The sequence below is a fragment of the Citrus sinensis genome, chromosome 8 (assembly GCF_022201045.2).
Source record: "Citrus sinensis cultivar Valencia sweet orange chromosome 8, DVS_A1.0, whole genome shotgun sequence".
NCBI lineage: Eukaryota > Viridiplantae > Streptophyta > Magnoliopsida > Sapindales > Rutaceae > Citrus > Citrus sinensis.
The window spans coordinates 3769305-3795721 of NC_068563.1; the positions used below are offsets into that span (position 1 = coordinate 3769305).

Sequence of the window (26417 nt, forward strand, 5' to 3'; positions counted from 1 at the left end):
CTATGATACCACAATTGTAACACCCCAAATCTAACACGTGCGGAGCACGTGAAGAAGGAGGTTACTCACAAATCATTAATCTTTACTCATAAGTTTCAAACTGAAATTCCTCCAATTCTTATTCAAATAAATCCATAAATCCAAACGTCAAATACTAAATAATCTCTCTCGAGGACATATAAAAATAATAACAAAAGTCTCAAACTCCAAATTACACGTTCATAATAAAAGTAACTAAATAGAAACACAAGTTTATTCCTCCTCTTATTCAATAGCAAACGGAAACTGGAAATCACTAACTCCAAAGCTAAGTGCACCTCTCAAAAGAAACTTAATCTGCAAAAAAGTAATGACGAGGGGTGAGCCGTCAACTCGGTAAGTAAAACCATTCCTAACACACTAGGCCTATCGATACCAAAAATATTGCAAGCCTTCTTTTGTTTAAAGCATATATCATAATCCATAATTTTCATAAAACGATATATCACAATAACATAAGATAAATTCTTAATAATTCAGAATATTCGAAAGCATATTTACTTACGAAGCAAATCATGTAATACGTATACAGAAAACAAACAGGTTAGCTCATGTCACATAGTGTCACCTATAGTCCCGGTGACCCGGCCAGAAACAGAATCAGAATATCGTGTGCACATTCAGAACAGAAACCCAGTACTGGTCCAGACGGATATATCGTATATTACGATTAGAATCAGACTAACTATGGACAATGAGCCAAAGCATTAAGAATCTCATACAGTCATCATAATTGAAATCAAACATAGGTACAAAACATTCGTATCAGTTTCATAAAAGTTCATATCAATAATATAGGCTTGCATAACATTTTAAAGATAACATCATAAAAGGTTGTCATGTCATAAAATCATTTACATATTAAAAAGCATTTATAAAATACTTTGTTAAAAAGAATAGTTTGAAAACATTTACATAAAGCTAATTTTGTTATCAAAATTAGTAATCCTTTAAGTAGTATCAAAACATTTATACTTATAATAATAATATCAAAATACTTATACATATCCAGTACATTAGGAATGAAGTTACTTACCTCGACAAATGAACTTGGATTAACACACCTCTAAGCTTCTAAGAGCCTCAAACACCTTCAAAACCTTAAACAAATACAAGATATGACAATCAATAACTTATTCTAAGAATTTGATTTTCTAATTCATACCTGTACAGGTCTGATTCTCGGAATTTTAACTCTTAATCCAAGTCTCAGAATGATATAAAATCCTATGGAACCATTTTGGACATCAATGAGTACCCCATGTAAAATTTACAAGAGAATCCGATATCAAAAACATTTTAAAAACTATTTACTTCTCAGCAAATTCGAAACTGTTTTCACATAATCTAAACCAAACAGAACGGGTTCCGTGATTTTTATAAAATAAAATACTAATCAAAAAATTTTGAAATTAAAACTGGGAATCCTAGACACATATATTAACATACATATAAACTTTCAGAATTTTTTTGAGTTAATTTGGTGGTACAAATAGTCTTGTGAATCTGATCACAATACTGGAATCGTGGATTTCCAGTGCAGTGGTTTCTATTTCCAAAATACGTATAAAATTGAAAACGAAGTTGAATTTAATGAAATAAAATTTAATCAAGAAGCCCTACATGTCTAGTTTCCAGAAATATAAATTTTATAAGAAAATTCGTTCATAAAATATAGTTTTAAAATTCGAGATCCTCATGCTGTCCAGAATCATCCTGTGCTTAATACGTCAAGGATTGATTAACTAAACTCATACTAAATCAAAACCCTAAGCAAAGTCTAAATATATTCTAAACCATGCATCATGATCTACAACCATTAGAATCGTGCCAATATAAACCCTAGTTAGATAGAGTGATTAGAAATCTGTTAAGAACATGGAGAACAACTTACCCGTCGCTTTGATTTTCTCCTAAACAAAGGTTTGAATCCTAAGATTTGGGTAAGAGCGTAAAGAGCAGCAGAGAAGAAGAATAAACGTTGTGAACTTAGGGTTATGGAAGGGGGAAAAGTATGTATTTATAGGGGATCTTAAGAAACCCTATTCAATAAGGAAAAATAACCCTTTTCTAAAATGATCTCATAAATAACCTCTATTTAATTAGTACCCCTTTCTAAATAAGGGTTATAGGCCACCCATAATTCTCAATTAAAGCCCAATTTCCATAATTTAATATGTATGGGAATTTGTGGCGTTACAGGTGATCTGCCCAATTCTTTAGGATATCTTAAGAACTTAAGATATCTTGGACTTTGGGGCAACTCCTTTGTTGGTTCAATTCCACCATCAATAGGAAACTTGACCTTTCTGAAGGAATTGCACCTCTCATCTAATCAAATGAATGGATTCCCGGAAAGTTTTGGGCAACTCTCAGCAATTGAAGTGTTAGATCTGGATGAGAACCAATGTGTTAGAACTCAAGTTAGAATGGAAGAAAATTCTTATCTCAGCAACAAGAATTAATAAATCTGATAATTCTTCTGTTATTTCAGAGTTCTCCAATTCGGGTTTGGAGTAAACCACAATGAAAAATCTTATTTTCCTCCCCCAACTACTTGTTTTACAACTTATTAAATAATGAAGCAAAGCAACGGCTAACTCCTATTTTAACTCAACTACTGAAGCTACTAACAAGATATAGAGATTTTCCAGCACAAGACTCGGCCCTTTATGCATCCAACACTTGACCAAGCCTTTTAGCCCCCACGTCATTCGTATTGCTCACATCCAGAAGTGCCAGATACTTTGGATTAGGCTTCCTAGCCCTGGTGGTTTTGCGAGGTTCAACATATCCTCCCCCTGAGACATTGACCTTGCCCTTAAGGTCAAAATCTGGAAACTGCTGCTTAACTTGATCCACCGACTCCCATGTTGCTTCCTCTTCAGGCAAATGACTCCAGTGCACCAAAACTTCCATATGCAACTTACCCGTGCGTTTCACCCACCTGAAATCCTTTACTGTTGCAGGTTGAAGTTCCAAAATTCCATCGTCAGATACAGGAGGTGTTGTATATAGTGGCACCTCGCCGTCTCCTATTCGCTTTTTAAGACAAGATACATGGAAAACGGGATGTATCTTAGTTCCTTCAGGCAGTTGCAATTTATAAGCTGAAACTCCAATTTTTTTTATAATTGGGAAAGGACCATAATATTTGCTGGCAAGTTTCTGGTTTGCTCTTTTGAATACCGATTGCTGCCTAAAAGGCTGAAGCTTTAAATAGACTAAATCACCAATATCAAATTGCACATCCCGACGGTGACGATCAGCTTGTTGTTTCATTCGATTTTTGGCCATCTCCAAGTTCTGTTTGAGAAGCTTAAGAAGATCATCTCTACTCATCAATTCCTTACCTACTTCATGCACATTAGAGCTCCCGGGTATATACCTGGAAACACTTGGTGGAGGTCTCCCATATAAGGCTTGAAATGGGGTGAGATCGATAGCACTGTGATAAGTCGTATTGTACCAAAATTCTGCCCAAGGAAGATGAGAACTCCATTGCTTAGGGTGCTGACTAACCATGCACCGAAGGTATTGCTGCAAACTCCGATTCACCACCTCAGTTTGCCCATCCGTCTCTGGATGGTATGCGGATGACATCTTAAGCTGCATCCCCTGCAATTTGAAAAACTCCTTCCAAAAGTTACTGGTGAACACAACATCGCGATCGCTGACTATAGTGCATGGGATTCCATGAAGTTGAGCGACATGATCTACAAAAACTTCTGCTATCTTTTTTGTTGTAAAAGGATGGTTGACCCCGATAAAATGAGCATACTTTGTCAATCGATCCACTACCACCAGTATCGCGTTCTTCCCATTGGAGTTTGGTAACCCCTTAATAAAGTCTAAGGAGATGTCTTCCCATACTTGAGATGGTACCGGAAGAGGCTGCAGAAGGCCAGCAGGTGATCGTGATTCAGACTTGTTGCGTTGGCAGGTATCGCAAGCGGCTACATATTTTTTAACATCGTTTTTCATACCATCCCAGTAGAAGTTTTGGGCAAGTGGTTTCCATGTTTTGAGAACACCCGAATGTCCTCCGATTTTAGCGTCATGAAACTCTTGTAGTAGACGAGTTTTGAGGGAAGACTCAGGTGGAATCACTATGCTCCCTTTATAGTACAGTAACCCATCTTTCCAAACATACTTATAACTCTTTTTTGAATCAGCTTCCCTTTGAGATAAAATTTGTTGTACCCACAGACTTTCTCTACTTTCTTTTTTTAACTCCTCCCAAATAACAAATTCTGGCCGAGAGATTGCATGTATAATTGACCCTCCTCCTTCCCTTGACAGAGAATCTGCATCACTATTTTCTTTGCCAGACCTATATTTAATGTCATATTCATATCCCAACAATTTGGTAACCCATTTTTGCTGTTCCGGGGTAGTTACTTGTTGCTCCAAAAAATACTTTAGGCTCCGTTGATCAGTGAGGATTTGAAATTTTCTCCCCATAAGATATGGTCTCCAACATCGAACAGCCTCTAAAATAGCTAGCATCTCTTTAGAATAAATTGGCCATGCTCTTTTTTGGGGTCCCAAAGCTCGGCTGAGAAAAGCTATAGGACGTCCCTGTTGAGAAAGAACAGCTCCTATTCCTGCATCAGAGGCGTCAATCTCAATAACAAATATTTCATTAAAGTTTGGGATAGCCAATACCGGCGTAGTAGTCATGGCAGTCTTGAGTGCCTCGAATGCCTCTTCGGCATTTTCTCCCCAATTAAATTGTCCCTTTTTTAGTTGTTGTGTGAGAGGGGTTGCAATGGTGCCATAATTTTTTACAAATTTTCTATAGTACCCAGTAAGTCCTAAAAATCCCCATAACTCCGTCACATTCCTCGGTCTCGGCCAATTTCTCATGGCTGCAATTTTTTTATCATCGACTTGGACTTCTTTTTGAGAAATAAAATGTCCCAAATATTCAATCTTGGTTTGTCCGAATGAGCACTTGGACTTCTTAAAAAAAAACTGCTGGTTTTGCAATATTTGGAGCACAACCCGCACATGTTCCAAATGCATCTCCCATGAACAGCTGTATATTAGGATATCGTCAAAAAAGACGAGAACAAACTTACGTAATATTGGCTTGAATATTGAGTTCATGGTTGCTTGGAAGGTTGATGGGGCGTTACACAAGCCGAAAGGCATGACCAAATATTCGTAATGGCCGTTATGTGTTCGAAACGCCGTCTTGTGAATATCTTCGGGATGAACACGAATTTGGTGGTACCCAGCTCTAAAGTCCAGTTTTGTAAAATATTTTGCCCCATGTAACTCGTCAATCATATCATCTACTGTTGGGATAGGGAATCGATCTTTGATTGTAACTTCATTCAATGCCCGATAGTCTGTACAAAATCGCCAAGATCCATCCTTTTTCTTTACTAGAAGAATCGGCGAAGAGAATGAGCTGTGGCTAGGTCGTATGGTTCCATTTCTAAGCATTTCATCCACCTGTTTCTCAATTTCATTTTTTTGAAAATAGGCATACCTGTAGGGACGCACGTTTACTGCTGAAATTCCCTCCTTAAGAGGTATTTTATGGTCTATATCTCGGACCGGTGGCAGTGAGCGTGGCTCATCAAAAAGTGGGGCAAACTCGGATATTACTCCCTTAAAGTCATGAGGAATTTCTTCATGTTTTTTGTTATTGTCTGTTGCCTCTCCAACCACTACAGCAAATAAAACTCCTCCTCTACTCAACTTCTTTTCAAGGGAGTGTAGGGAAACTGCTGTGGTATCGGGATCCTTTAGCCCGCATATCACTTTCGATTCCCTTTGCCAATTGAATTGCATGGTCAATTCATTTCAATCGCATAAAATAGGGCCCAACTCCCTCAGCCATTGAACCCCCAACACAACATCCAATCCCTGCAAAGGAAGAGAAAATAATGTTACTGTTATAGGGACTCCTTAAATATTCATGTATACCCCCTCATGTTTGTCTTGGCACGTTATTTGTCCTCCATCAGCGACCTTCACATTAAACTTTTCAGTGGAGATGACGGGTAAACGAAGATGGCGAGCCACTCGGTCGTTGATGAAGTTGTGACTTGACCCACTATCTACCAATACCGTCACTGGATGTTTGTCAATGTAAGCCCGAAGTTGTAGAGTGCGAGGTCCTTTTCATCCCGAAAAGGCATGCATGGTAATGTTAAAATAGTGGCCCTCATTTCCCTCATTTCCTTCATGTTCCATGATCGTGGCACTTGCTTCTGATTCGTCTTCCCCATTGACTCCTCCTTCGATCACAAAAAGCTGAGGCCTGTTGCATTTGTGGCCTGGTGTGAATTGCTCATTGCAGTTAAAACATAGGCCCTTCTCTCTTCTATGCTGCATCTCTTCCCAAGTTAATCGTTTTACCGGGGCACCTCCGGTTGGTTTCGAAGCCAAGTTGTGCAAGGGCGGAATGGTGTTGAGTGTCACAACCCGTTGCATCCCCGTTTTTCCGAATTCTAGCTTCCCTTGCCTTCGTCTCCTGGTGAGCTGATCGTCCTTCATTCTCGCTATTCCAATGGCATCCCGTAAAGACTGAGGCCTAGCCATTCGCACTTCATCAGCGATTTCCTCCTTTAAGCCTCCTAGAAATGTTCCAATCAAAGCTGACTGGGGCCATCCAATAACCCGAGTTGCTAATTTCTCGAATTCCCGTTGGTAATCTCGCAAAGTTCCCGTTTGTTTGACCCGAGATAATGCTTCATCAAAGCACTCGTACCCCGTTGGACCAAATCGTGCCATGATTTCCCTTTTGAACATTCACTGCCAGGTAATTATTATCCCTTCATCCTGGTACACTCGCTTAAGCCACTGCCACCATTGGTTAGCCTCTCCTTCCAAGTGAAAGGAAGCTAAGCTGACCCGTCTTTCCTCTGTGGTATCTTGAAACTCAAAGTACTGCTCCACACGGCTTAACCATTCTGTCGGATCGTCCCCAGAAAACCTTGGAAAATCCATTTTGAAGAAACGATTGTGTGGGTGGGTTCCCTCTTCTCGGGTGGCCATTCCTTGTAGCGAGGAAGAAGCCAACTCCCCTTGATTCAGTTGTGGTTTTTCTTGTGTCAACCGTAATCCAGAAAGGGCATCCAACACCTCCTTCAGCCTTCCCTCAATTCCATTTATCAGGACTCGCGTTTCCCCTGTTTCAGTCACTGATCGTTGCATGACTTGACGCATTTCTTGAAGCTCCATTTCCATTCAGTCGAGTCGTTCTTTGTTGGTGCCCATGACAGAACTTGCTCTGATACCAAATATGTTAGAACTAAAGTTAGAATGGAAGAAGATTCTTATCTCAGCAACAAGAATTAATAAATCTGATAATTCTTCTGTTATTTCAGAGTTCTCCAATTTGGGTTTGGAGTAAACCACAATGACAAATCTTATTTTCCTCCCCCAACTACTTGTTTTACAACTTATTAAATAATGAAGCAAAGCAACGGCTAACTCCTATTTTAACTCAACTACTGAAGCTACTAACAAGATATAGAGATTTTCTAGCACAAGACTTGGTCCTTTATGCATCCAACACTTGACCAAGCCTTTTAGCCCCCACGTCATTAGTATTGCTCACATCCAGAAGTGCCAGATACTTTGGATTAGGCTTCCTAGCCCTGGTGGTTTTGCGAGGTTCAACACAATGGGAGGGTATCATAACTGAAACTCATTTTAGGAACCTCTCAAACCTAAAAGAAATTTCATTATACAAACTATCGGCAAACATTTCCTTGATTTTCAACATCAGTTCTCATTGGATTCCTCCTTTTAAACTCACATTCATCAAGATTAGATCGTGCCAACCAGGTCCAAAATTTCCAACATGGCTTAGAAATCAAACTGAACTGACAACTTTGGTTCTTAACAATGCTAGGATTTCAGACACCATACCCAATTGGTTCTGGCAATTAGACTTGGCCCTAGATGAGCTAGATGTAGGTTCTAATGAATTAAGTGGAAGAATTCCAAATTCATTAGGCTTTCGCTTTCCAGGCACAGTTGATTTGCGTTCAAACAGATATGAGGGTCCACTCCCACTCTGGTCATTCAACGTGACAAAACTGTACTTGAACAATAATTTGTTTTCTGGGCCAATTCCTCGTGACTTTGGCCAAAAAATTCCCTTCCTGACAGACTTGGACATCTCTTTTAACTCTCTAAATGGTAGCGTTCCCAAGTCCATAGGCAATCTACAACAATTACTGACATTGGTCATCTCTAACAATAATTGTCCGGTGAGATTCCTCAGTTCTGGAGCAACATATCTTCCCTGTATATTCTAGACATGTCAAATAATAGTCTTCCGGGTGAAATTCCCGACTCAATAGGTTCTCTTCTTTCAGTCAGGTTCTTAATATTCTGTAACAATCATATTTCTGGGGAAGTCCCTCCTTCACTGAAAAATTGCTCAATGATGGAGAGTCTTGATCTTGGAGACAATCAACTGTCAGGCAACATTCCAGCTTGGATAGGAGAGAGCATGCCATCATTGTCAATTTTGCGTCTGCGATCCAACTACTTCAATGGAGCCATTCCTCCTGAATTGTGCAAGCTTTCTGCTCTTCACATATTGGACCTGTCCCACAATAACCTGTCAGGATTCATTCCTTCCTGTGTAGGAAACTTCAGTCGTATGAAAATTGAACCTCCACATTCTGTTGAATATGAGGGAAGTTTGCAAGTGGTGCAAAAGGAACTGAATATGTATTTTATTCCACTCTTTACCTTGTAAATCTTATGGATCTGTCAAGCAACAATCTATCAAGAGAGATGCCGGTAGAGCTTACAAGACTTATTCATTTGGGAACCTTGAACTTGTCACAGAATCATTTGGTGGGAAAAATACCAACACAGATTGGAAAATTGGAATGGCTGGAATCCTTAGACCTATCCAAAAACAAGCTTTCTGGTTCTATTCCTCCAAGCATGGTTTCACTTACATTCATGAATCACTTGAACCTGTCATACAACAACTTGTCCGGAGAAATACCAAAAGTCAACCAGTTTCAAAGCCTCAAAGATCCATCAATTTATGCGGGTAATCTAGCACTTTGTGGCGATCCATTACCAAAAAGGTGCTCAGAAATTGATGGAACGTCGTGGGTTCCTGATGGAGATAAACATGAGGAAGATGCAAATGAGCATGACAAGCTATGGCTTTCTCTCAGCGTGGCACTAGGTTTCATTGTGGGATTTTGGGGAGTTTGTGGCACTTTGATCATCAAGAAGTCTTGGAGATACACTTACTTTCAGTTTGTTGATAAATAAAAGATCAATTTCTCACATTTTTGGCAGTAAATGCTATTCGTCTGAAGAGAGAAATGTTGGAGAAAAATGGAGGTGGGGAAACCTGATCTGAAGTTACCAAACATGTGTGAAGATGAGTAACTATTTCATCAAAGCAATATTTACAATTGTAATGGCATACTATCTATTTATAAGCTTGTTGTAATGCTGCAAACCCTTTTGCGTTTAAAATAAAGCAACTTAAACTGCTGGTTTAAGAGTCCAAAAGGTAAGCAAATGTATTTATTAAAGATGGATCAATTTCTCTTTAAGAGACATTAAAGTGGATTAACTCGGTTTATTAAATGGCCTAATTTAAACAATTTACATCTTACGTGCACATTTGCAATCTTATCTCTAATATGAATACGTTCATTTGGTGTCTAAAAAAATTGTATCGTTCAACTTCGAAAATAAGTGTGAAAAAAATTTAGAATTCGAATTCCGCTCATGTTGGAGAAAAGAATTCAAATTTTAATCAATTTAGTAAAAGAAAAAAAATCAAATAAACCTTTTCAAATTACTATTTTGATTATGTTAATGGTGTAGTTTTGCAATTTTCAACGCATATTTTAATGTTGTAAGTTCACGTTTAATTTACACAGATTGAAATGGAGAGGAACATTACACAGTTGTAAAATTAAAAGGAAACGGGAGGATAAAAGAGTAAAATCACTGAGAAGCTCCATCCACCGACGCGCTCACGCGCTTCTTTGATAAGTCCACAGTAGGTTTCCTTAACCGACCAGGAATAGAACAAATCCATTAATACTCCTAAGCACTGCTCTTAAAATTTCATTTCTTAGTCCCTACTTTCTGAAGCACGAAAGAAAATCAACGTAATGGCGACAGCATTCCTTCACTCTCAGGATTGCCTTCGCAATTCCCGATCCTCTCCTCGCTTCAACAAACCTCCCCCCGGCCCTAACCCTAATCCTAGCCCTAAACTCTTCAACCATCGGCCCAACGAAAGCTGCGCTCCGGCGATGATCAGTCTCAGTCCTTGATGGCGATCAAATTACCCTCACAAAATAACCTTGTGATCGGCCGGGTCAAAATCCTTAAATGCGGCGAGGCGGTGCTGCCGCCTAGCTTGATCAAGAAGGAGGACGCTTCGGAGAAGTAAATCGCAGTTTGTAGCAGTAATGTTGAGTCTGATAACGTGGATTTTGTTGCTGGTATGGCGTTCTTCTCGTCGCCACCTCCCAGTACGGTTCCTCTTCCGCGGTTTTTGGCTATTAACGTAAACCATACGTCTACTTGTGGTTTGGTGTGACTTGTGAGCGCGGGTTTTCCTTCAAGTCTTCAAAATTCAAATTCAAAAGGATTAGGATTTCGCAAGCGAAAACAATGTCGTTTTAGTTTGATTTTTCACAGTTTCATTTCCTTTTCTCTCCGTGTAGTGGTAGTGGGTGTCCATATAGCCCGGTTGGGAGTATGGTAAGGTAGTTGAGCTGCCAAAGTCTAGTAAGATGTTTGATAACACTTGTAATTGGGCGTTGGCAGCTTAGCAAAATTTTTTTCCTAACTCTTACTCTACAGTTGTAGTTTTTACTCCACAGTAGTTACAGCTTAAAAGTCACAACACCTCATTCCCAAACACACCTATAATATAGTATATGTACTTGTTGACTGATGTTTGTAGCGGGAAAAGTTTTGTTTCTTAATGGCGTTCACGTAGCAAATTGCAGCAGGTATTCATACACCACGATAGTTTGAAAATTATTTCAGTACCTTAAAAATAGAATTTGCCAATTTTTTTACAAATACCCTATGAAAAGCTCACATGAAATTACTAAATTATCCCCATCTTAAAATACTTAAAAAATACTTACGCAGTTCAAACGTAACATTGCTCAAACAAACAAAATCAGATGGCTAATACGCATGAGCAAACCGAGCCTGGAAAGGAGAATCTGCCGTAACTGAGAAAGAGAAGACTGGTTGGTCATTGCACAGTCACCTGCGACATTTGAACTTTTGCAGCAAAATTGTCGAAATATGACTTCTTTAGGTAAATAATTCCTTGTAATTAGCTTTATTGTTGATATATAGAAAAAAAAATTAGGGTTTTATATTGAAAAAATAGATTAAATTAGTTGTGGGTCTCTCATAGGGTAATTTTTAAAAACCTCCCCTGAGGTTTAGGCTTGTTGCAAGTAGATGGTGAGAATCTGTTTATTTGTAAAATACCCCCTACTGTCAGTTAATTTTTACATTGACCGTTAGTTGACCGTGCAAAGACAATATTGCCCTTAAACAACAGTTTGTAGTCTGACACAACTAAAAAAAACTGAAATTGTTGGCGCGAAAAGGACAAACCTTATTTTTTAACAATTTTATCCCTGTCAATTCCAAAGATTTACAATATCATAAGTAAGAATTATGACTATTTTACCTTCTTTAAATTATTGATATTTCCTTAAAGTTCATACATAGTCATAATCATAGGTAAGGATTGTCACATTATAGGAACAATTTGTAGGAACTTTAAGGAAATATCAATAATTTAAAGAGGATAAAATAGTCATAATCATTACCTATGGTATTGTAAATCTTTGGAATTGACAAGGATAAAATTGTCAAAAAATAGGATTTGTCCTTTTCGTGCCAACAATTTCAATTTTTTTTTTAGTTGTGTCAGTTTACAAACTGTTGTTAAGGGCAATATTGTCTTTACACAGTCAACTAACGGTCAATGTAAAAATTAATTGACAGTAGGGGGTATTTTACAAATAAATGGATCCTCGCCATGTACTTACAACAAACCTAAACCTCATGGGAGACTTTTAAAAATTACCCGTCTCTCATAATACATTGAAAATCAAATTTCTAGCTATTTTGCTTAATAGAAATGGTGAAAAATTGATGGATTGTGCAAATTATAATTAAATCTTATAAGGCCATGTAACTCAATATTCAAGGTTGTGTTATACACATTAGTAGGGATGGCAAAAGAATCAGCCCGGATCCACAAAGATTCGGAAAATCCAGATTCGGAGTCTAAAAAAGAGGATCCGCACGGATCCAAATCTGGATCTGAATTAATTTTAATTATATTATAAATTAAATCAATTTTTTATTGGTAAATAATTAAAATATATAACCTAAAATTGCAAACAACAAATCGTGAAATCCAGTAACCCTAAAAACACACACGACTGCTCCCATGGCCCTGCTCTTGTACCTCACCTCATCGTCTGCTCCTGTACCCCACCTCATCGCCTGCTCCCTTGCTCGGCCTAAGTCTCATGCCGACAATGGAACACACACGGCCGCTCCCATGGCCCTACTCTTGCGCCTCACCTCATCGCCAGCTCCCCTGTGCAATTGCACCCTTGCTCGACCTCAACCTCACGCCGACAGTGGACAATTGACTGATACCTTCACTGTTCAGCTACTCTTAACCACCCACAAGCCACAAGCGACTGAAATCAGTCCCTGCTCAGCTACTCCCCACCACTCACAAACGGTCGAAATCAACTCGCTCCCCACTACTCACAAATGGACGAAATCAGAAACACAAAAGGTGAGCCAACTGCCAAGCCCACACCAATTACTTTTCAGTGAATCAATATTCATATTTTTAGTGAATTAATATATAAAAGCATAAATTTAGTGAAAAATCGTGCCTGGACCTTTACGAATTAGCTTAATTTCAGTTTTGTTTTAATTACTTTAATTAGATTTTTTATTTAATTACTTTAATTTCAAATTATTGAATTTCTAAATTACATTTTAAATTATTGAATCTTAATTTTGCAAGTTCGGATATCCGGAATATCCACCCTCATCCGTTATGGGTATTACCCGCATCTGGATCCGTATAATTTTTTACGGATCCGGATGCAAATCCAGATATAAAAATATATATCCGGATTTTTTCATCCCTACACATGAGTTCCTGTAATGCACAACCCTCAGTCGTTTATAACATGACTTTCTATAATATTACATGACCTTCGGTCATGTAGTAAAGGTCCTTCACGACTTTCGGTTGTGTATTACACAACCCTCATGTATTACACAGCCTAATACACAATTACATAAATAGATGACCTCAAAATTACACAACTTTTGCCATTATTATTAATTCATTAGAATAGTTTATTTCTTTGAATTATTGCTATGCAGAAAATGTCAACAAAAAATGTTCAAAAAAAAAAAAGAAAAGCAGCAAACTAAAAGTAAAAATTACTAATTTGTCATCTTTAGACTTAATAAGAATAATAAAAAAGAAATTTAGTGATGAACAACTGGGGATTCTTCGCAAATCATATTTTAGGCACTTTTTGGACTTAAACGAGTTTTAGTTTTGTGCCTAGTTATTGCACAAGTTGGTATTAAGGCACGTGCATTCATCTGATAAGGCAATGTATTTTAAGATATGAAAGAAAGTTTGTTGATTTTCAACGTTTGAATTTGCATTAATTACAAGATTGAATTGTGAATAAATTTATAAACCTAACTTAGACATTGTTAACAACGGTAGTCATGTATGTGATGTTTTGTTGGGTGGTTGCACAAAGTTCACCAATACAACTCGATCAGACATTTGAAGCAACCAAGTTCAAGGATGATGTGAAAATGGTTAAATTTGCCATGTTGTACTTTTTGGAGGTTGAATTACATTTAGTTTGATTTTTGAAGGAGATGAATAGATCTGATCTTTGTTGATTGTTATCAAAATACACATGAGCTCGCCTCTTAGCTATATAAATGCAGTGTTACTTGACATGTATTTGGCCAAAATATGATGTTCTTGGATAGAGCATTTTTATTGAGGAACTTAGAAGGAATGCAATAATGACCTTGGTTCAATTAGGCTCAAAATTATTCCTCTGACTTTTCTTGTATGGTGCAGATGCTTTTACCATATGGTAAGTCATTACTTGGACACTATTCTTTCTATCTAGTTATTAGTCATGATAAGTCATGGTAAGTCCAATTATGAGTTACTTAATATGTATCTAGTCAATTTCCTCTCATTGCTATACTTTTTTCCTAATTGATTTCATGGCATTATTATATTCAGGTAGTCCTCATATGTATAAACATGTGCTTGGGCAGAGGAAGAAAACACTTTCAAAATTAAAAAAAAAGAATAAAATGGTTGTAATCTTTTTAACTGCAATGTTCATTACTCTATTCTATCCAATATTGAAAAATCTCAAGAGAACTTTGTTTCTTGATAATAATTATGGAAATACGAAGGAAATAGGACAAAGCCAAGTAGTACTTTGGACTTGACTAGTACTGGCTATTAAGCAAAAGTGCCAAATTTTATAAAATTTCTTGGTAATTTTTCTTCCTTTTTTTTCTCAAACTATGATATATTTTCGACATAACTTTCTAATGTGTTTATTAATATATTAATAAATTTACATTTTACTAATGTACTATTAAAAAATAAAAACCATATATAAATTAATTGAAGCATGAGTCACACAAACAATTTATCAAATGTGAATGTTGAATTGTAAAATAAATAAAAAAAGCATGACTCTCTTCCGATGAAGGACGAGGTGAAGGTTGTCTATCCATAGGAATTGCCGAAGTTGATTTATGTTCAAAAGTAATGCAGAGTGGTTTTCTAAACTTCATTCCAATAGCTACTTCCTCTAAGAAAAGCTCCACATAATCGTTGGTTTGAATTGTAACTGATGGCATAGGATCAGATGTCTTAGACTTGAACTTTATTGTGATTTCAAATTCTGAAGTATCTATATCAATGACTTGAGCTACCTTCTCCACCAATTCCGCATATGTTGTCAATCGTGGTATTATTATCCCTTTAACCTTAGAACCTTTGAACCTATACTCGTCATTTTGTTCAATTCATTCATCATTGAAGAGATTAGACACACGTACCAAAACCATAACTATTAATACAATAAAAACAATAATATCAAATTTCACATATTAATAACTGCACGATTTACATGATCTATATGCCTAACATGACCTACATGACTACACGACCCACACAACTATATTTACTTACACTACTACATTACTTACACGGCTTACATAACTGCATGACCTACATAACGTACACGATGTTGAAAGGAATACACGACCCAAAACATTGTCACTATAAACACATGTTCAATAAGATATATCCTGCTAAAAAAATAATTCAACAACCTACATTACATGTATTTGGACATATAAGGAAATATAGTGAAAAATTTGAAAATAAAACATTATAATGTGAGGAAATTTTCTAAATTTTTCTAAAAAAATATAAAACTTAAAATCCAACAACTAGGGGTGGGCAAACGGTTCGATTTTTGCCGAACCGAACCGAAAATTTTGGTTTGGTTTGGTTCGGTTCTATGAGCAAAAACCAAATGGTTTAAAAAATCCTGAACTGATTGGTTTTTATTCGATTCGGTTTAAAACCGAACCGAACCGAAAAACCAATCGATTCGGTTCAATTTAAAAAAATATTTAAAAATTAAAGTGAAATAATAAATTTAAAATCAATTTCAGTAACAAAAATTCAAAACCCTAAGGCCTAAATCACGATTGCATACTGCTGCTACCCTTGCCTCTCTCCCTCACGCCTCTCCCTCGCGTCTCTCTCTCCTCACGGCGCAACTCCTCAACGGCGGCACCACCCCTCGGCAGTATCTTCCCCCTCTACGCGTGCACGGTGCGGTTCTGCTCAACCCCTCTCGGTCTCTTCTTCGCGTCTTTCCCTCACCTCACACCACGGTCAGCGCCTAGCACAGCCCCTCAGTAGCAGCACAGCCCTTCCCCTCACTGCTGCAGGTTATTTTGTTTAATCTATGTTGTGGCCTCTGTGTTTGAATTGAAGCTTATGTGGGGTTAAATTTGTGGAGGTGTTGGTGTTGGTGTATATCAGTTGCTGGCAGTGTGGAATTGTACAAGTAAAATAGTTGTGTAATTGTATATTGTGAGAATATTGATATGTAAATAGTTGTATAATTGTATATTGTGAGAATATTGATATGAATTCGGAATTTGGATACAGAAAAATGAAAAGGTTTCTTTTCAGACATCTTTGCTTAGCATGACCTGCCATTTTATATTTTTATGTACTGTTTTTTTATTGACATGGTTGCCTAAAAATTATGATCTTCATCGCAATGGCATCATAGATTTTTAAATTAGCTTGTTACTATGAGTTGATATGCAATAGTGAACACTTACAATATCTAACTTTGATGGGTAAACTGTGACTAGCCAGAACTTATGTAGTTAAAAGATAACTAATTTTTCCTGGAATGCACCTATTGCACCATATATCTGAACATCTCTAGGCATGTATGTAAATTGGGATTTTGTGCAAGTAATAGTGATATGTTTAACATTTCTGTAATGGCTTGGGAAAGTAGATTGAGATTATCCAAATGTGCTTAATTCAGTTCAATACTTCAAATTATTAAACAAATCATTTTTCTTATTTTTTTTTATTTGATTTATTTTAGATGTCTAATTATTCAAGAGTTCAAGACAACCTTGATTGTGTAGCCGATGATTTGGAACATGAAGTTGAAGTTAATGATAATGAAAATGATTCGGCAACAATTGTCACTGGTGGAAACAAGCGGAAAAAGTCATCCTCATCCAAACCACCACTACCGAGGAAAAAAATGGCTCTAAGATCACTAGTGTGGCAACATTTCACTAGAGTTCCAAATGATCATACAAAGTGTAAATGCAACTACTGTGGTCAAGAATTTGAATGTAGGACGGTCGGGTACGGGACTAGCACTTTGAGAACTCATAATCGTGAAAGATGTCAAAAGTTCAAGGACTTGCAAAAAAACCAAACAATATTAACTCAAGATGTTGGTAGTGATGAAGTTGTGGCAAGGGGATTTAGTCAAAAAGCTTGTAGACGGGCAACCGTGAAAATGATTGTTCTTGATGAATTGCCTTTTTCTGTTGTGGAGAATGCGGGTTTTAGGTATTTCTGTAGTGTTGCAGCTCCGAGATATCTTCTCCTATCACGAAGAACCATTAGTAGGGATACTCTTGAGATGTATTTGGAGGAAAAGGTTAAGTTGAAGAGTTTATTAGCGGGGAATAAGCAGAGAGTATCTTTGACCACGGATATTTGGACTTCCATTACAACAACTAGCTACATGGTCATCACCGCTCACTTTATTGATAGAGATTGGAACTTACATAGGAAGATTATCAGTTTTAACACTGTTAATGATCATTCATCGGAGACCATTAGTAAGGAACTTGAAAAATGTTTAATTGATTGGGGTATCGAGCGGGTGTTTACTGTAACTGTTGACAATGCAAGTCCAAATGAGGGTGCTCTTAGGTACTTGATTGATAGAGTGAAGACTTGGAGGGATGATGGCTTAGTGTTGAATGGAGATTATTTGCATGTTCGTTGTTGTGCACACATATTGAATTTGATCGTTACTGAAGGGTTGAAGGAATTAGAGCAGAGTATAGTTAGTGTTCGGAATGCGGTGAAGTATGTGAGATCTTCCATTGCTAGGATGCAAGCATTTCAAATTCGTGTGCAACAAGAGAAGATTAAATGTCGAGGAAGTGTGATTTTGGATTGTCCCACTAGGTGGAATTCAACATATTCCATGTTGAATACGACATTAAAATTTAAGCCGGCATTTGATCGAATGGCACTTGAAGATAAGCTTTATGATGCTTATTTCAATGAAAAAGAGGGTGGAAAGAAGAAAAGGGAGGGACCGCCATTGTACTGTGATTGGGAAAATACTCGACGCATAGTCAAGTTTTTAAAGACGTTTTATGATGCGACTTTGCAGTTTTCTTCATCTTTGAAGGTAACATTAAATCTTTATTAAATTTTTAAAATTTTTGATATATAATAATCTGATGAAGTTTATTTTAGCTTTATTAACATTGTTTTTATTTATATAATAGAATATAAAAGATAATTAAAAAAATTCTATAAGCTATATTATATTTTTTATGAGCTATATTTTTTTAATTTTTGATATATAATAATATGATGAAGTTTATTTTAACTTTATTAACATTATTTTTTTTTTAGGTGACATCAAATATTTGTTACAATTTGATATGTCAAATTGAACAATCTTTGGGATCATTGTCCACTAGTAACGATAGTCTTTTGAGTTTCATGGCAATTAAAATGAAGGAAAAATTTAATAAGTATTGGGATGGTTGTTTCAAGATAAATAAGTTGTTGATTGTTGCTTCCGTACTTGATCCAAGAGGAAAAATGAAATTCGCAACACATTGCTTTGAGAAATTATATGGCAAGGATAGTGCCAAATGTGTTGAGATGAAGGAAATGATCAAGAATTTATTGATTAAGCTTTATGAGTCTTATAATGCACAATACAAACCGAGTGGAAGTGGGAGTGCAAGTGGAAGTGCAAGCGGAAGCACAAGCGAGAGCCAAAATTTAACTAGTGGAAGTGGAAGTGGTTCGAATTTTTGGGATTTGGATGATGATGATGATGTTATGATTGAGGATCCTTTCTCCAAATTTAGTAAAGCGGTTGCGGTTAGTGAAGGTAGCCCGGAGTTATCAAATGAGTTGGATCTTTACTTGATGGAGAAGACTGAAAAAATTGCAAAAAGTAATTTGGGCACTAAATTTGATATTTTATTGTGGTGGAGGGTGAATAGTGCCAATTACCCAATCTTGTCAAGTATAGCAAGGGATGTTCTTGCTATTCCGGTGTCTACTGTTGCCTCTGAGTCTGTCTTTAGTACTGGAGGTCGTATATTAGATCAGTATAGAAGCTCTTTGACTCCAGACATGGTGGAAGCATTGGTATTGTTACAGAATTGGTTGCGGACTTCTCTTTTCGTGGATACAACGACGGACCTAAATAAATTAGTTGAAGACAATGAGTTTATGGATCAACTTGCGGAAGGTATATTTTGTAAAACTTTAATTTAAATTTACTTTTTAAGTATTATCAATATTATATAATTTGTTAAATTTTAATCTAAGTTTATTTTTTAAGTATTACTAACCTTGTTCAATTTGTCCAATTTTTTTATGTAGAACTTCGCAAATCAACAACAGCTGACCAACTTTGTAGGTCAACATGAAAATTGCGGTTGAACATAAACCATTTTAGGTAATTAAATTGATATATATTTATTAATTAATTATTAAATCGCTTTATTTTATTTAGTTTAATTATTGAGTGCTTTGGCTTATTTTGAAAGTTTGAATTTTGATGTAGGTGATGTGGGTGGCGGATGAAATTGTTGCTTGTGTATTGAAGTTGAAGGCTTCTCTTATTTTGTTTTGTTTAGAGTATGGGATTTTCATGAAGATGATGTGGGTGGTGGATGAAATTGTTGCTTCTCTTATTTTGTTATTTACTTGATGGCTTTGTATTTGAAGTTGTTGCTTGTGTATTTTAGACTACTTGTGTTTTATTTTTTTTGTTATGAACTTATAATTTGTAATAGATTTTAAATGTAGGTGTGTTTTTGAATTGTGACTATTTTGTATTAGGAGTTTTGTTATTTTGTTTTTTACTTGAAGGCTTTGTATTTGAAGTTGTTGATTGTGTATTGTAGACTTATTGTGTTTTATTTTTCTTGTTGTGAACTTATATTCTGTAAAATGTATGGAAAAATTGTAAAATGCAGAAAAATTAGGCGAAAAATGTAAAATGCAGTAAGATTTGGTTAAAACTGTAAAATCCATAAATATGTGCGAACCAAACCAAACCAAACCGAACCGAACCGAAATATTTCGGTTTGGTTCGGTTCTAAAATTCGGTTCGATTTGGTTTGAATTTTTTAGAACCAATTGATTCTGGTTCGGTTCGGTTCGGAGCCCGAACCGAACCGAACCGGAAAATGCCCACCCCTGCCAACAACATTAACATACCTTATTGGGTTGTTTAATGAGCAATGCACCTCCTTTCAATTGAAAAAAATGTGGGAGTTAAAGAGGTGAATACATAGTTGCATTTGTGTAAAAGGTTATAAGAGATTTTGAGAGATTTTCAATAGGAAGAGATTTTGAATGTAAGAACTAAGAAGAGAGTGAAAATGAATGAATTTGATGTTTTCATTAAGGGCATTTTAGATTTTACATACATTTGTTAGGGTATCCATGAAAATAAAAAAGAGAAGGGGTATTAAATAATTTTACAACTACCAAAGGGTATTTAATTAAAAATCCCGGCATTCACGTTGATGTATTTTGATCTAAACGATTTCGTTTAGTACCTGGGTTTGGTTATTGTTGATTAATATTTGTTAATTTTGTGAAAGAGAAAGATAATTTCAAAAAATTTATTGTGCTGTTTCTTGAAAAAAAAATAGTTTTAAAAGAAATATAGTAAATTAATTAATAGAAGAAAAATATGGAAAATCACTATAACCACTAATAAATAAATTTGAAATTAAGTCAGGTCAGACTCATTCTCAATTCAACCGACCCGATGACCCCTTCAAATATTTAGGGGTGGGCATCTATTCGGTTCGGTTTCAGAATAAATTTTTTTAGTTCGGATTGGTTCAAGTCCGAAAGTTAAAAAAATCATTCTGTCTTTACGAAAATAAAAACCGAACCGAAATCGATAGGTCAGTTTCAGTTTGATTTCGGTTCGATTTCAATTCCCAGTTTCAGTTTTCTTAACGGTTTTATTAAAGGACCATTTTGAAAACGTCGCAAACAATTTAGGCCATAACAGAATTTTTAATCGCAAACATTTCCTAAATATTAGGCCATTTAATAAGTTTATAAAAGAGAGGGGACTAAATGATATTATCTGTCCGATATCGTCAACCTCCTAGAGTCGTGACTTCCTCACCCAACAACACAATTTCAAAATGAAAAAACTGAAAAGGTACAGTAACATTCGCATATTCAGACAAACCTAATAAAATTAAATACTATTAATAATTTAATCCAATAATAATAAATAAGGCAAACATGAAATTGGAAAAGATTAAAGAGCTATTTCAAAAAAAAAGAAAGGCCCATTTTAAAAAAAAAGAATAGAAAACAGAGCAAGTTAGCTGGCTGGGTGGCTGGGGACGGAGTGATGGAAGGAATGGCAGCGCCAGGTCGTCAGTTCGGTTGGAGTTTTATAATTTTTCATTCGAAAATCGAATCGAACCGAACCATTCGGTTCGGTATTTCTAAATTGAATTTTTTTTTTTAATTTTAAAAAAATCAAATTGGGGAAACAACCGAACCGAACTGAATTTTTTTCGGGTTCGGTTCAATTTTACCCACCCGTTAGTAGGGTTTTACAGTTGATGCTCCTAGAACAAATTCGGACCTTTTTTGTTACGCAAAACTTAAAAGCACCCATTATTTATTCTTTTTCAGCAAATCCCACTTCATATTTCAATTTAACCATCCAATCGGACCAATATAAAATGTAAGCTTTGGTTTAATGCTCTGTACTCAGAAGCAACTTTTCTAAAATCTTATTTAATATGAATTTAATTAGCATTTGATTGTGCAGAGTTTGATACAAAATGAGTGCCGCAACTTTCAGTTCACTTTGTTTCTCTCGAGGGTGTTTCTGGAAGGTTTGTGTCCCTAAATTTTCAATTTTAATGCTTTAAAAAAAGATTAAAAGAAGGAAATTTAGTGATTTTTATGTTAATAGTTCATGCTATTGAGTAATTCTGAGCATGGATGTTCAATATAAATGAAAATATTTACTTTTCGTTACTGGTTTTCATTTTTTTTAATTTTAGGATGAGGCTAAGAATTCTCCAAGGGTGATGAAGGGAAGTGGGAAAGTAAAGATCAGTGGTATAAGAGGTTCTGCGACTTTGCCAACGAAAAGCTTGCAGGTAGAAGAGGGGAAGACTCAAAAGTCTGAAAAGCAAGTCCGCATTGGTCTTCTTGGCGCAAGTGGTTACACTGGTGCAGAGGTTTGTAGTACATGGGTGTGAGTATGCATGGAAATTGGGATGATTAATTGTTTGTTCAGTTGCAAATATGAGTGAATTAAGGGAACTAGTGAACAAACTGATAGCATATATGTTGCTAAGCTCATATGACTGAATTAAGGGAACTAGTGAATTCTTGATGAAAGAAAATTATGATTTTAGCGATGGTTGTGTCCTGGAGTTTTCCATTTTATTCCTTTTTAAGCTGTATTCATTTTGTATTCAGGAGTTTGCACTGGTTCCTTTTGAAAATTTAACCTTTCAAATCAAGCCATCTCTCTGCAACTTGTTGTCTGGTGACAATCCTTTTTACTTTTATCTTGCAGATTGTACGACTCCTTGCAAACCATCCATACTTTGGCATTAAACTGATGACTGCTGATAGAAAAGCTGGCCAATCAATTGGATCAGTGTTTCCTCATTTGATATCACAGGTCTTTGTCATTTATCTTTGTTCAGCTTGAGGTGATGTGATAGTTAAGTTTGTTGAAATAGTTCTACTCTCTCAATAACCAACATCTTCCTCTGTAGACTACATATGAGTTGCTTTTATGTTTGCAGGATTTGCCAACAATGGTTGCTGTCAAGGATGCAGATTTTTCAAATGTTGATGCAGTATTTTGTTGTTTGCCTCATGGAACCACTCAGGTCTTTTCTTGTTGCCTTAACATCTTTTAACCTATTCAATCTGTACTTTCTGGGCCTGATGAATTTTACCTTACTTATCATTATAATGCATTTACTGAAATAATATGTCATGATTATTGATTTTATTCACTATGTTCTCCAGGAAATCATCAAAGGACTTCCGAAGAGTTTAAAGATTGTTGATCTTTCTGCAGTAAGCTTTGAGTGCATAATTACCGCTTTCCATTCTTTCTTGGTTCCTTCTACAGCGACCTGCAAAGAATTTTGAAAATCTCCTCATATAAAGTATTATCTGACATTTTTCAGGACTTTCGATTACGTGATGTTTCTGAGTACGAAGAGTGGTATGGACAACCACATATTGCACCTGATTTGCAGGTGATTTTCTTTCATCAGCAGACTGCTGAATTTGAGGATCCAGAGTCAAAGTATATGTATGGTTCCTTTGGTATCATAAACAGTTTTGGGCTTCAAATAGTTTTTACTTAATTCTGAGAAATCTTTCTTGGCTTAGAAAGAACTCGTATGCATAGATTGGTCTAGGATAACAGTATTTGTTGCTTTGTGCTTCCTCAAACTACACAACCTATTTCAGTTATGCATTGCTGAAGGACTTTTTGTTGACTATAGTTTTCTATTCATCCCTGGAAAGATTTTGTCTGTCATTAAAATTTTTTATTCGAGGGAATAATGTAATGTAATATTGATTCGGCATCACAACCACAGCCAACTGCCTCTATTTTTCTTTATTATTCTTTTTGCTGACAAGTGGTTTTGTGATGGTCCAGAAAGAAGCTGTGTATGGTTTGACAGAAATTTTGAGGGAAGATATTAAAAATGCACGCCTTGTAGCTAATCCTGGTTGTTACCCAACATCCATTCAACTTCCTCTTGTTCCCTTGATACAGGTTTGCATTTATAAAAATTTTCTTTTAAGATTATTTTATTTTCCAGAGTTTATTAGCTATTGAGAATTTAATGAGAGAGAAGTAAATTGAAGTATCTTGATAATTTTGCTGCGGTAGCGATGTTTTGATATTTATCAAGCACATCTTCAAAGGAAATGGGTTTCCTTCTTTCACGTTTTCATTTTTTTATTTTTTATTTTTATTTTTTTTTAATTTTCTCCTGGAGGGTCGAGATTTATAATCTGAACATAAAGAACAGCAAGGAAGTAAGAGAGTGCATCATTTTGGATAAGATAAACTCGATCGATTAATCTTACCATTGAAGTATATGTACTGTAGTTTTTAGTTTATTATTTCATTTCACATATGGGAGTATATGTGTTCAATCAGTCATGCGGAGTATTCAGGAAGTTGACAACTTAGTTATTAGTTCCTGATGGCCTTGGCTGCTTGATTACTTCTATGCTCTATGGAAGTACCATCTATGAATTTGGAGATATTGGCTCGTCTTTAATAATTCGTGAGGATGTGACATAGAGGGAGAGTTATCTTGATTAAGGCCTTTAATTTTATTTTCCCAGCAGTGACATGTTACGCTTATAAATTCTATTATGATGGTTTAGAGGTTTTTTATTTCATTAGTTACTATTAAAGCCCTCTGATTTCTGATATGCTTCTGCTTTCAGGCTAATTTGATTCAATATAGAAATATCATTATTGACGCAAAATCTGGCGTGAGTGGAGCAGGTTGGGATGGATTCATTCACAACCCTTTATCCCTCTGCATATTGTTAGCCATTTACAATAAATGGTAGTTTTACTATTCCTTGAATGGCCTCTGATTTCTGGTATATTGCAGGACGTGGCGCTAAGGAGGCTAATTTATACTCAGAAATAGCTGAAGGCATTTATTCTTATGGTGTCACAAGGCATCGTCATGGTAATTATTTATCAACAGATGAGAACCACATTGCCTTTGGATGTATAAATGATATTTATGTAACAATGTCATGATCATGGGATGAAACTAATGAACCTTAACCTACTGCCTTAAAAGCCTGTTTGGGATTGGGGTGAGCATTTAAGGTACAGCTGTTGTGGAAAAAAAACAGTAATTATGAAACAAAAATTAATAGTATATAGTAAATACAATTTTTAAATAATTATTTTGACAAAATTATTAAAGATATAATAAATTTTTCATCATACAAGTGAAAAACCATATCAACATAGTTTTCAAGCTACAGCAGATAGTGTTTACCAAACACTTTTAAGCTACAGTTGCCCAACTGCAATCCCAAACGCACCCTAAATGCTTATCTTTTGTATTGTAACTGTTGATTCTGACATATTTTCTCTGATGCAGTTCCAGAAATTGAACAGGGACTGACTGGTTTTGCAAGTTCAAAAGTAACAGTCAGTTTCACTCCACACCTAATGCCAATGGTAACAGTTTCACTCAGATGTTTCTAATTTGTTTTTTTTTTTTTTTGGGTCTCTTCTTTGTTTGCAAAAAGAACTGTGCTTTTGCTCTTTTGCAGATCCGAGGCATGCAATCAACTATATACGTTGAAATGGCTCCAGGAGTGACAATTGAGGATTTATACCAGCAATTAAAAATCTCCTATGAGGTATCTCTTGCATAATAATTTTTTTTTAAAACACATTGATATAATACATATTGTTGTGCATGCATTCACATACATACTTTCATAGTGATAAAATTGGTGATGGTTTGTGTCTGATTGTGCAGCATGAGGAATTTGTGAAGTTGTTGGAAAAGGGAGTTGTCCCTCGGACTCACAATGTTCGAGGTTCTAATTACTGTTTGATGAATGTCTTTCCTGATCGAATTCCTGGAAGAGCAATAATTATATCAGTTGTATGTGGCAATTCCTCTACAGTTGTGCTCCACGTTCTTTTTCTTTCTAATATACTCGATATGATGTATCATTGTTGCTAAGCTCTCGAAACATTTCTGCAGATTGATAATCTTGTGAAGGGAGCATCAGGTCAAGCTCTTCAAAATCTTAACATAATGCTGGGATTTCCGGAAAATACTGGGCTTCTATATCAGCCCTTGTTTCCTTAGTTTCTTTTCTTAATATGTTTAAAGAGTAAGCAGGCATTTTCAACACTAATTAACAAATCCCTCTTAGCCTACCCAAAACTCTCTTGAAAATTAGTATATTTCGTCTGCCGACTATGGAGGCTGTTCAGGTTACTTTGGGGGAATTTTGTTTTCAAAGCTCCGACACCCTTTTGAAGAGTTCCTCTATTTTGTCGAATTGTCGGAGAAGAGTGGTGCTTGAAGCATGTAGAATGGTATAACAGGAGTCCATGTGTGTAATAATGAATATTCACTTATCAGTGTTGAGGGGATTTTGAGAAATTGTTTTAACATTTTGTGCTTGCAAGTGGTGGTAACGCTTCAATACACCAATACGAAGTGCTTTTTATTCAAGTTACAGGAGTCTTCCAATTGTTGGAATTACATGGCTGCCTCTTGATGATTGGCATGATCGTGTTCTATTACCACACATTTAATTATGTAAAATTCGATAATATTAACTTTCATCAACTCAAAATCAAACTTTTTGTATGGCTCAATTGTTAGTCATCAAACAAAGGTGGAGTTCTGAC

General features: G+C 36.0%; 2 protein-coding genes and 1 pseudogene across 3 annotated transcripts; all 3 read left to right on the plus strand.

The window, feature by feature from the left end:
- Positions 1-7273: 7273 nt before the first annotated feature.
- LOC127899119 (receptor-like protein EIX2) lies at positions 7274-9621 on the plus strand (annotated as a pseudogene).
- A 2875-nt stretch (positions 9622-12496) lies between these two features.
- On the plus strand, positions 12497-19549 carry LOC127899120 (zinc finger BED domain-containing protein RICESLEEPER 2-like). Its single transcript, XM_052432093.1, has 4 exons — positions 12497-12856; positions 16785-18125; positions 18356-19211; positions 19530-19549. The coding sequence occupies exons 1-4, from the start codon at positions 12497-12499 to the stop codon at positions 19547-19549; spliced, it is 2577 nt and encodes an 858-aa protein (XP_052288053.1).
- A 1807-nt stretch (positions 19550-21356) lies between these two features.
- Positions 21357-26238, plus strand: LOC102613867 (probable N-acetyl-gamma-glutamyl-phosphate reductase, chloroplastic). 2 transcript variants are annotated; one of them, XM_052432197.1, is made up of 15 exons: positions 21357-21375; positions 21644-21695; positions 21783-21849; positions 22021-22200; positions 22545-22652; positions 22780-22866; positions 23009-23059; positions 23173-23244; positions 23655-23774; positions 24461-24521; positions 24634-24714; positions 25141-25220; positions 25316-25405; positions 25528-25656; positions 25759-26238. In XM_052432197.1, the coding sequence occupies exons 3-15, from the start codon at positions 21796-21798 to the stop codon at positions 25864-25866; spliced, it is 1221 nt and encodes a 406-aa protein (XP_052288157.1). In that variant the 5' UTR covers positions 21357-21375; positions 21644-21695; positions 21783-21795; the 3' UTR covers positions 25867-26238. The 2 variants fall into 2 exon arrangements, with proteins under 2 accessions (XP_052288157.1, XP_006480150.2); XM_006480087.4 differs by lacking the exon at positions 21357-21375 and having other exon boundaries at positions 21461-21695.
- Positions 26239-26417: the final 179 nt, after the last annotated feature.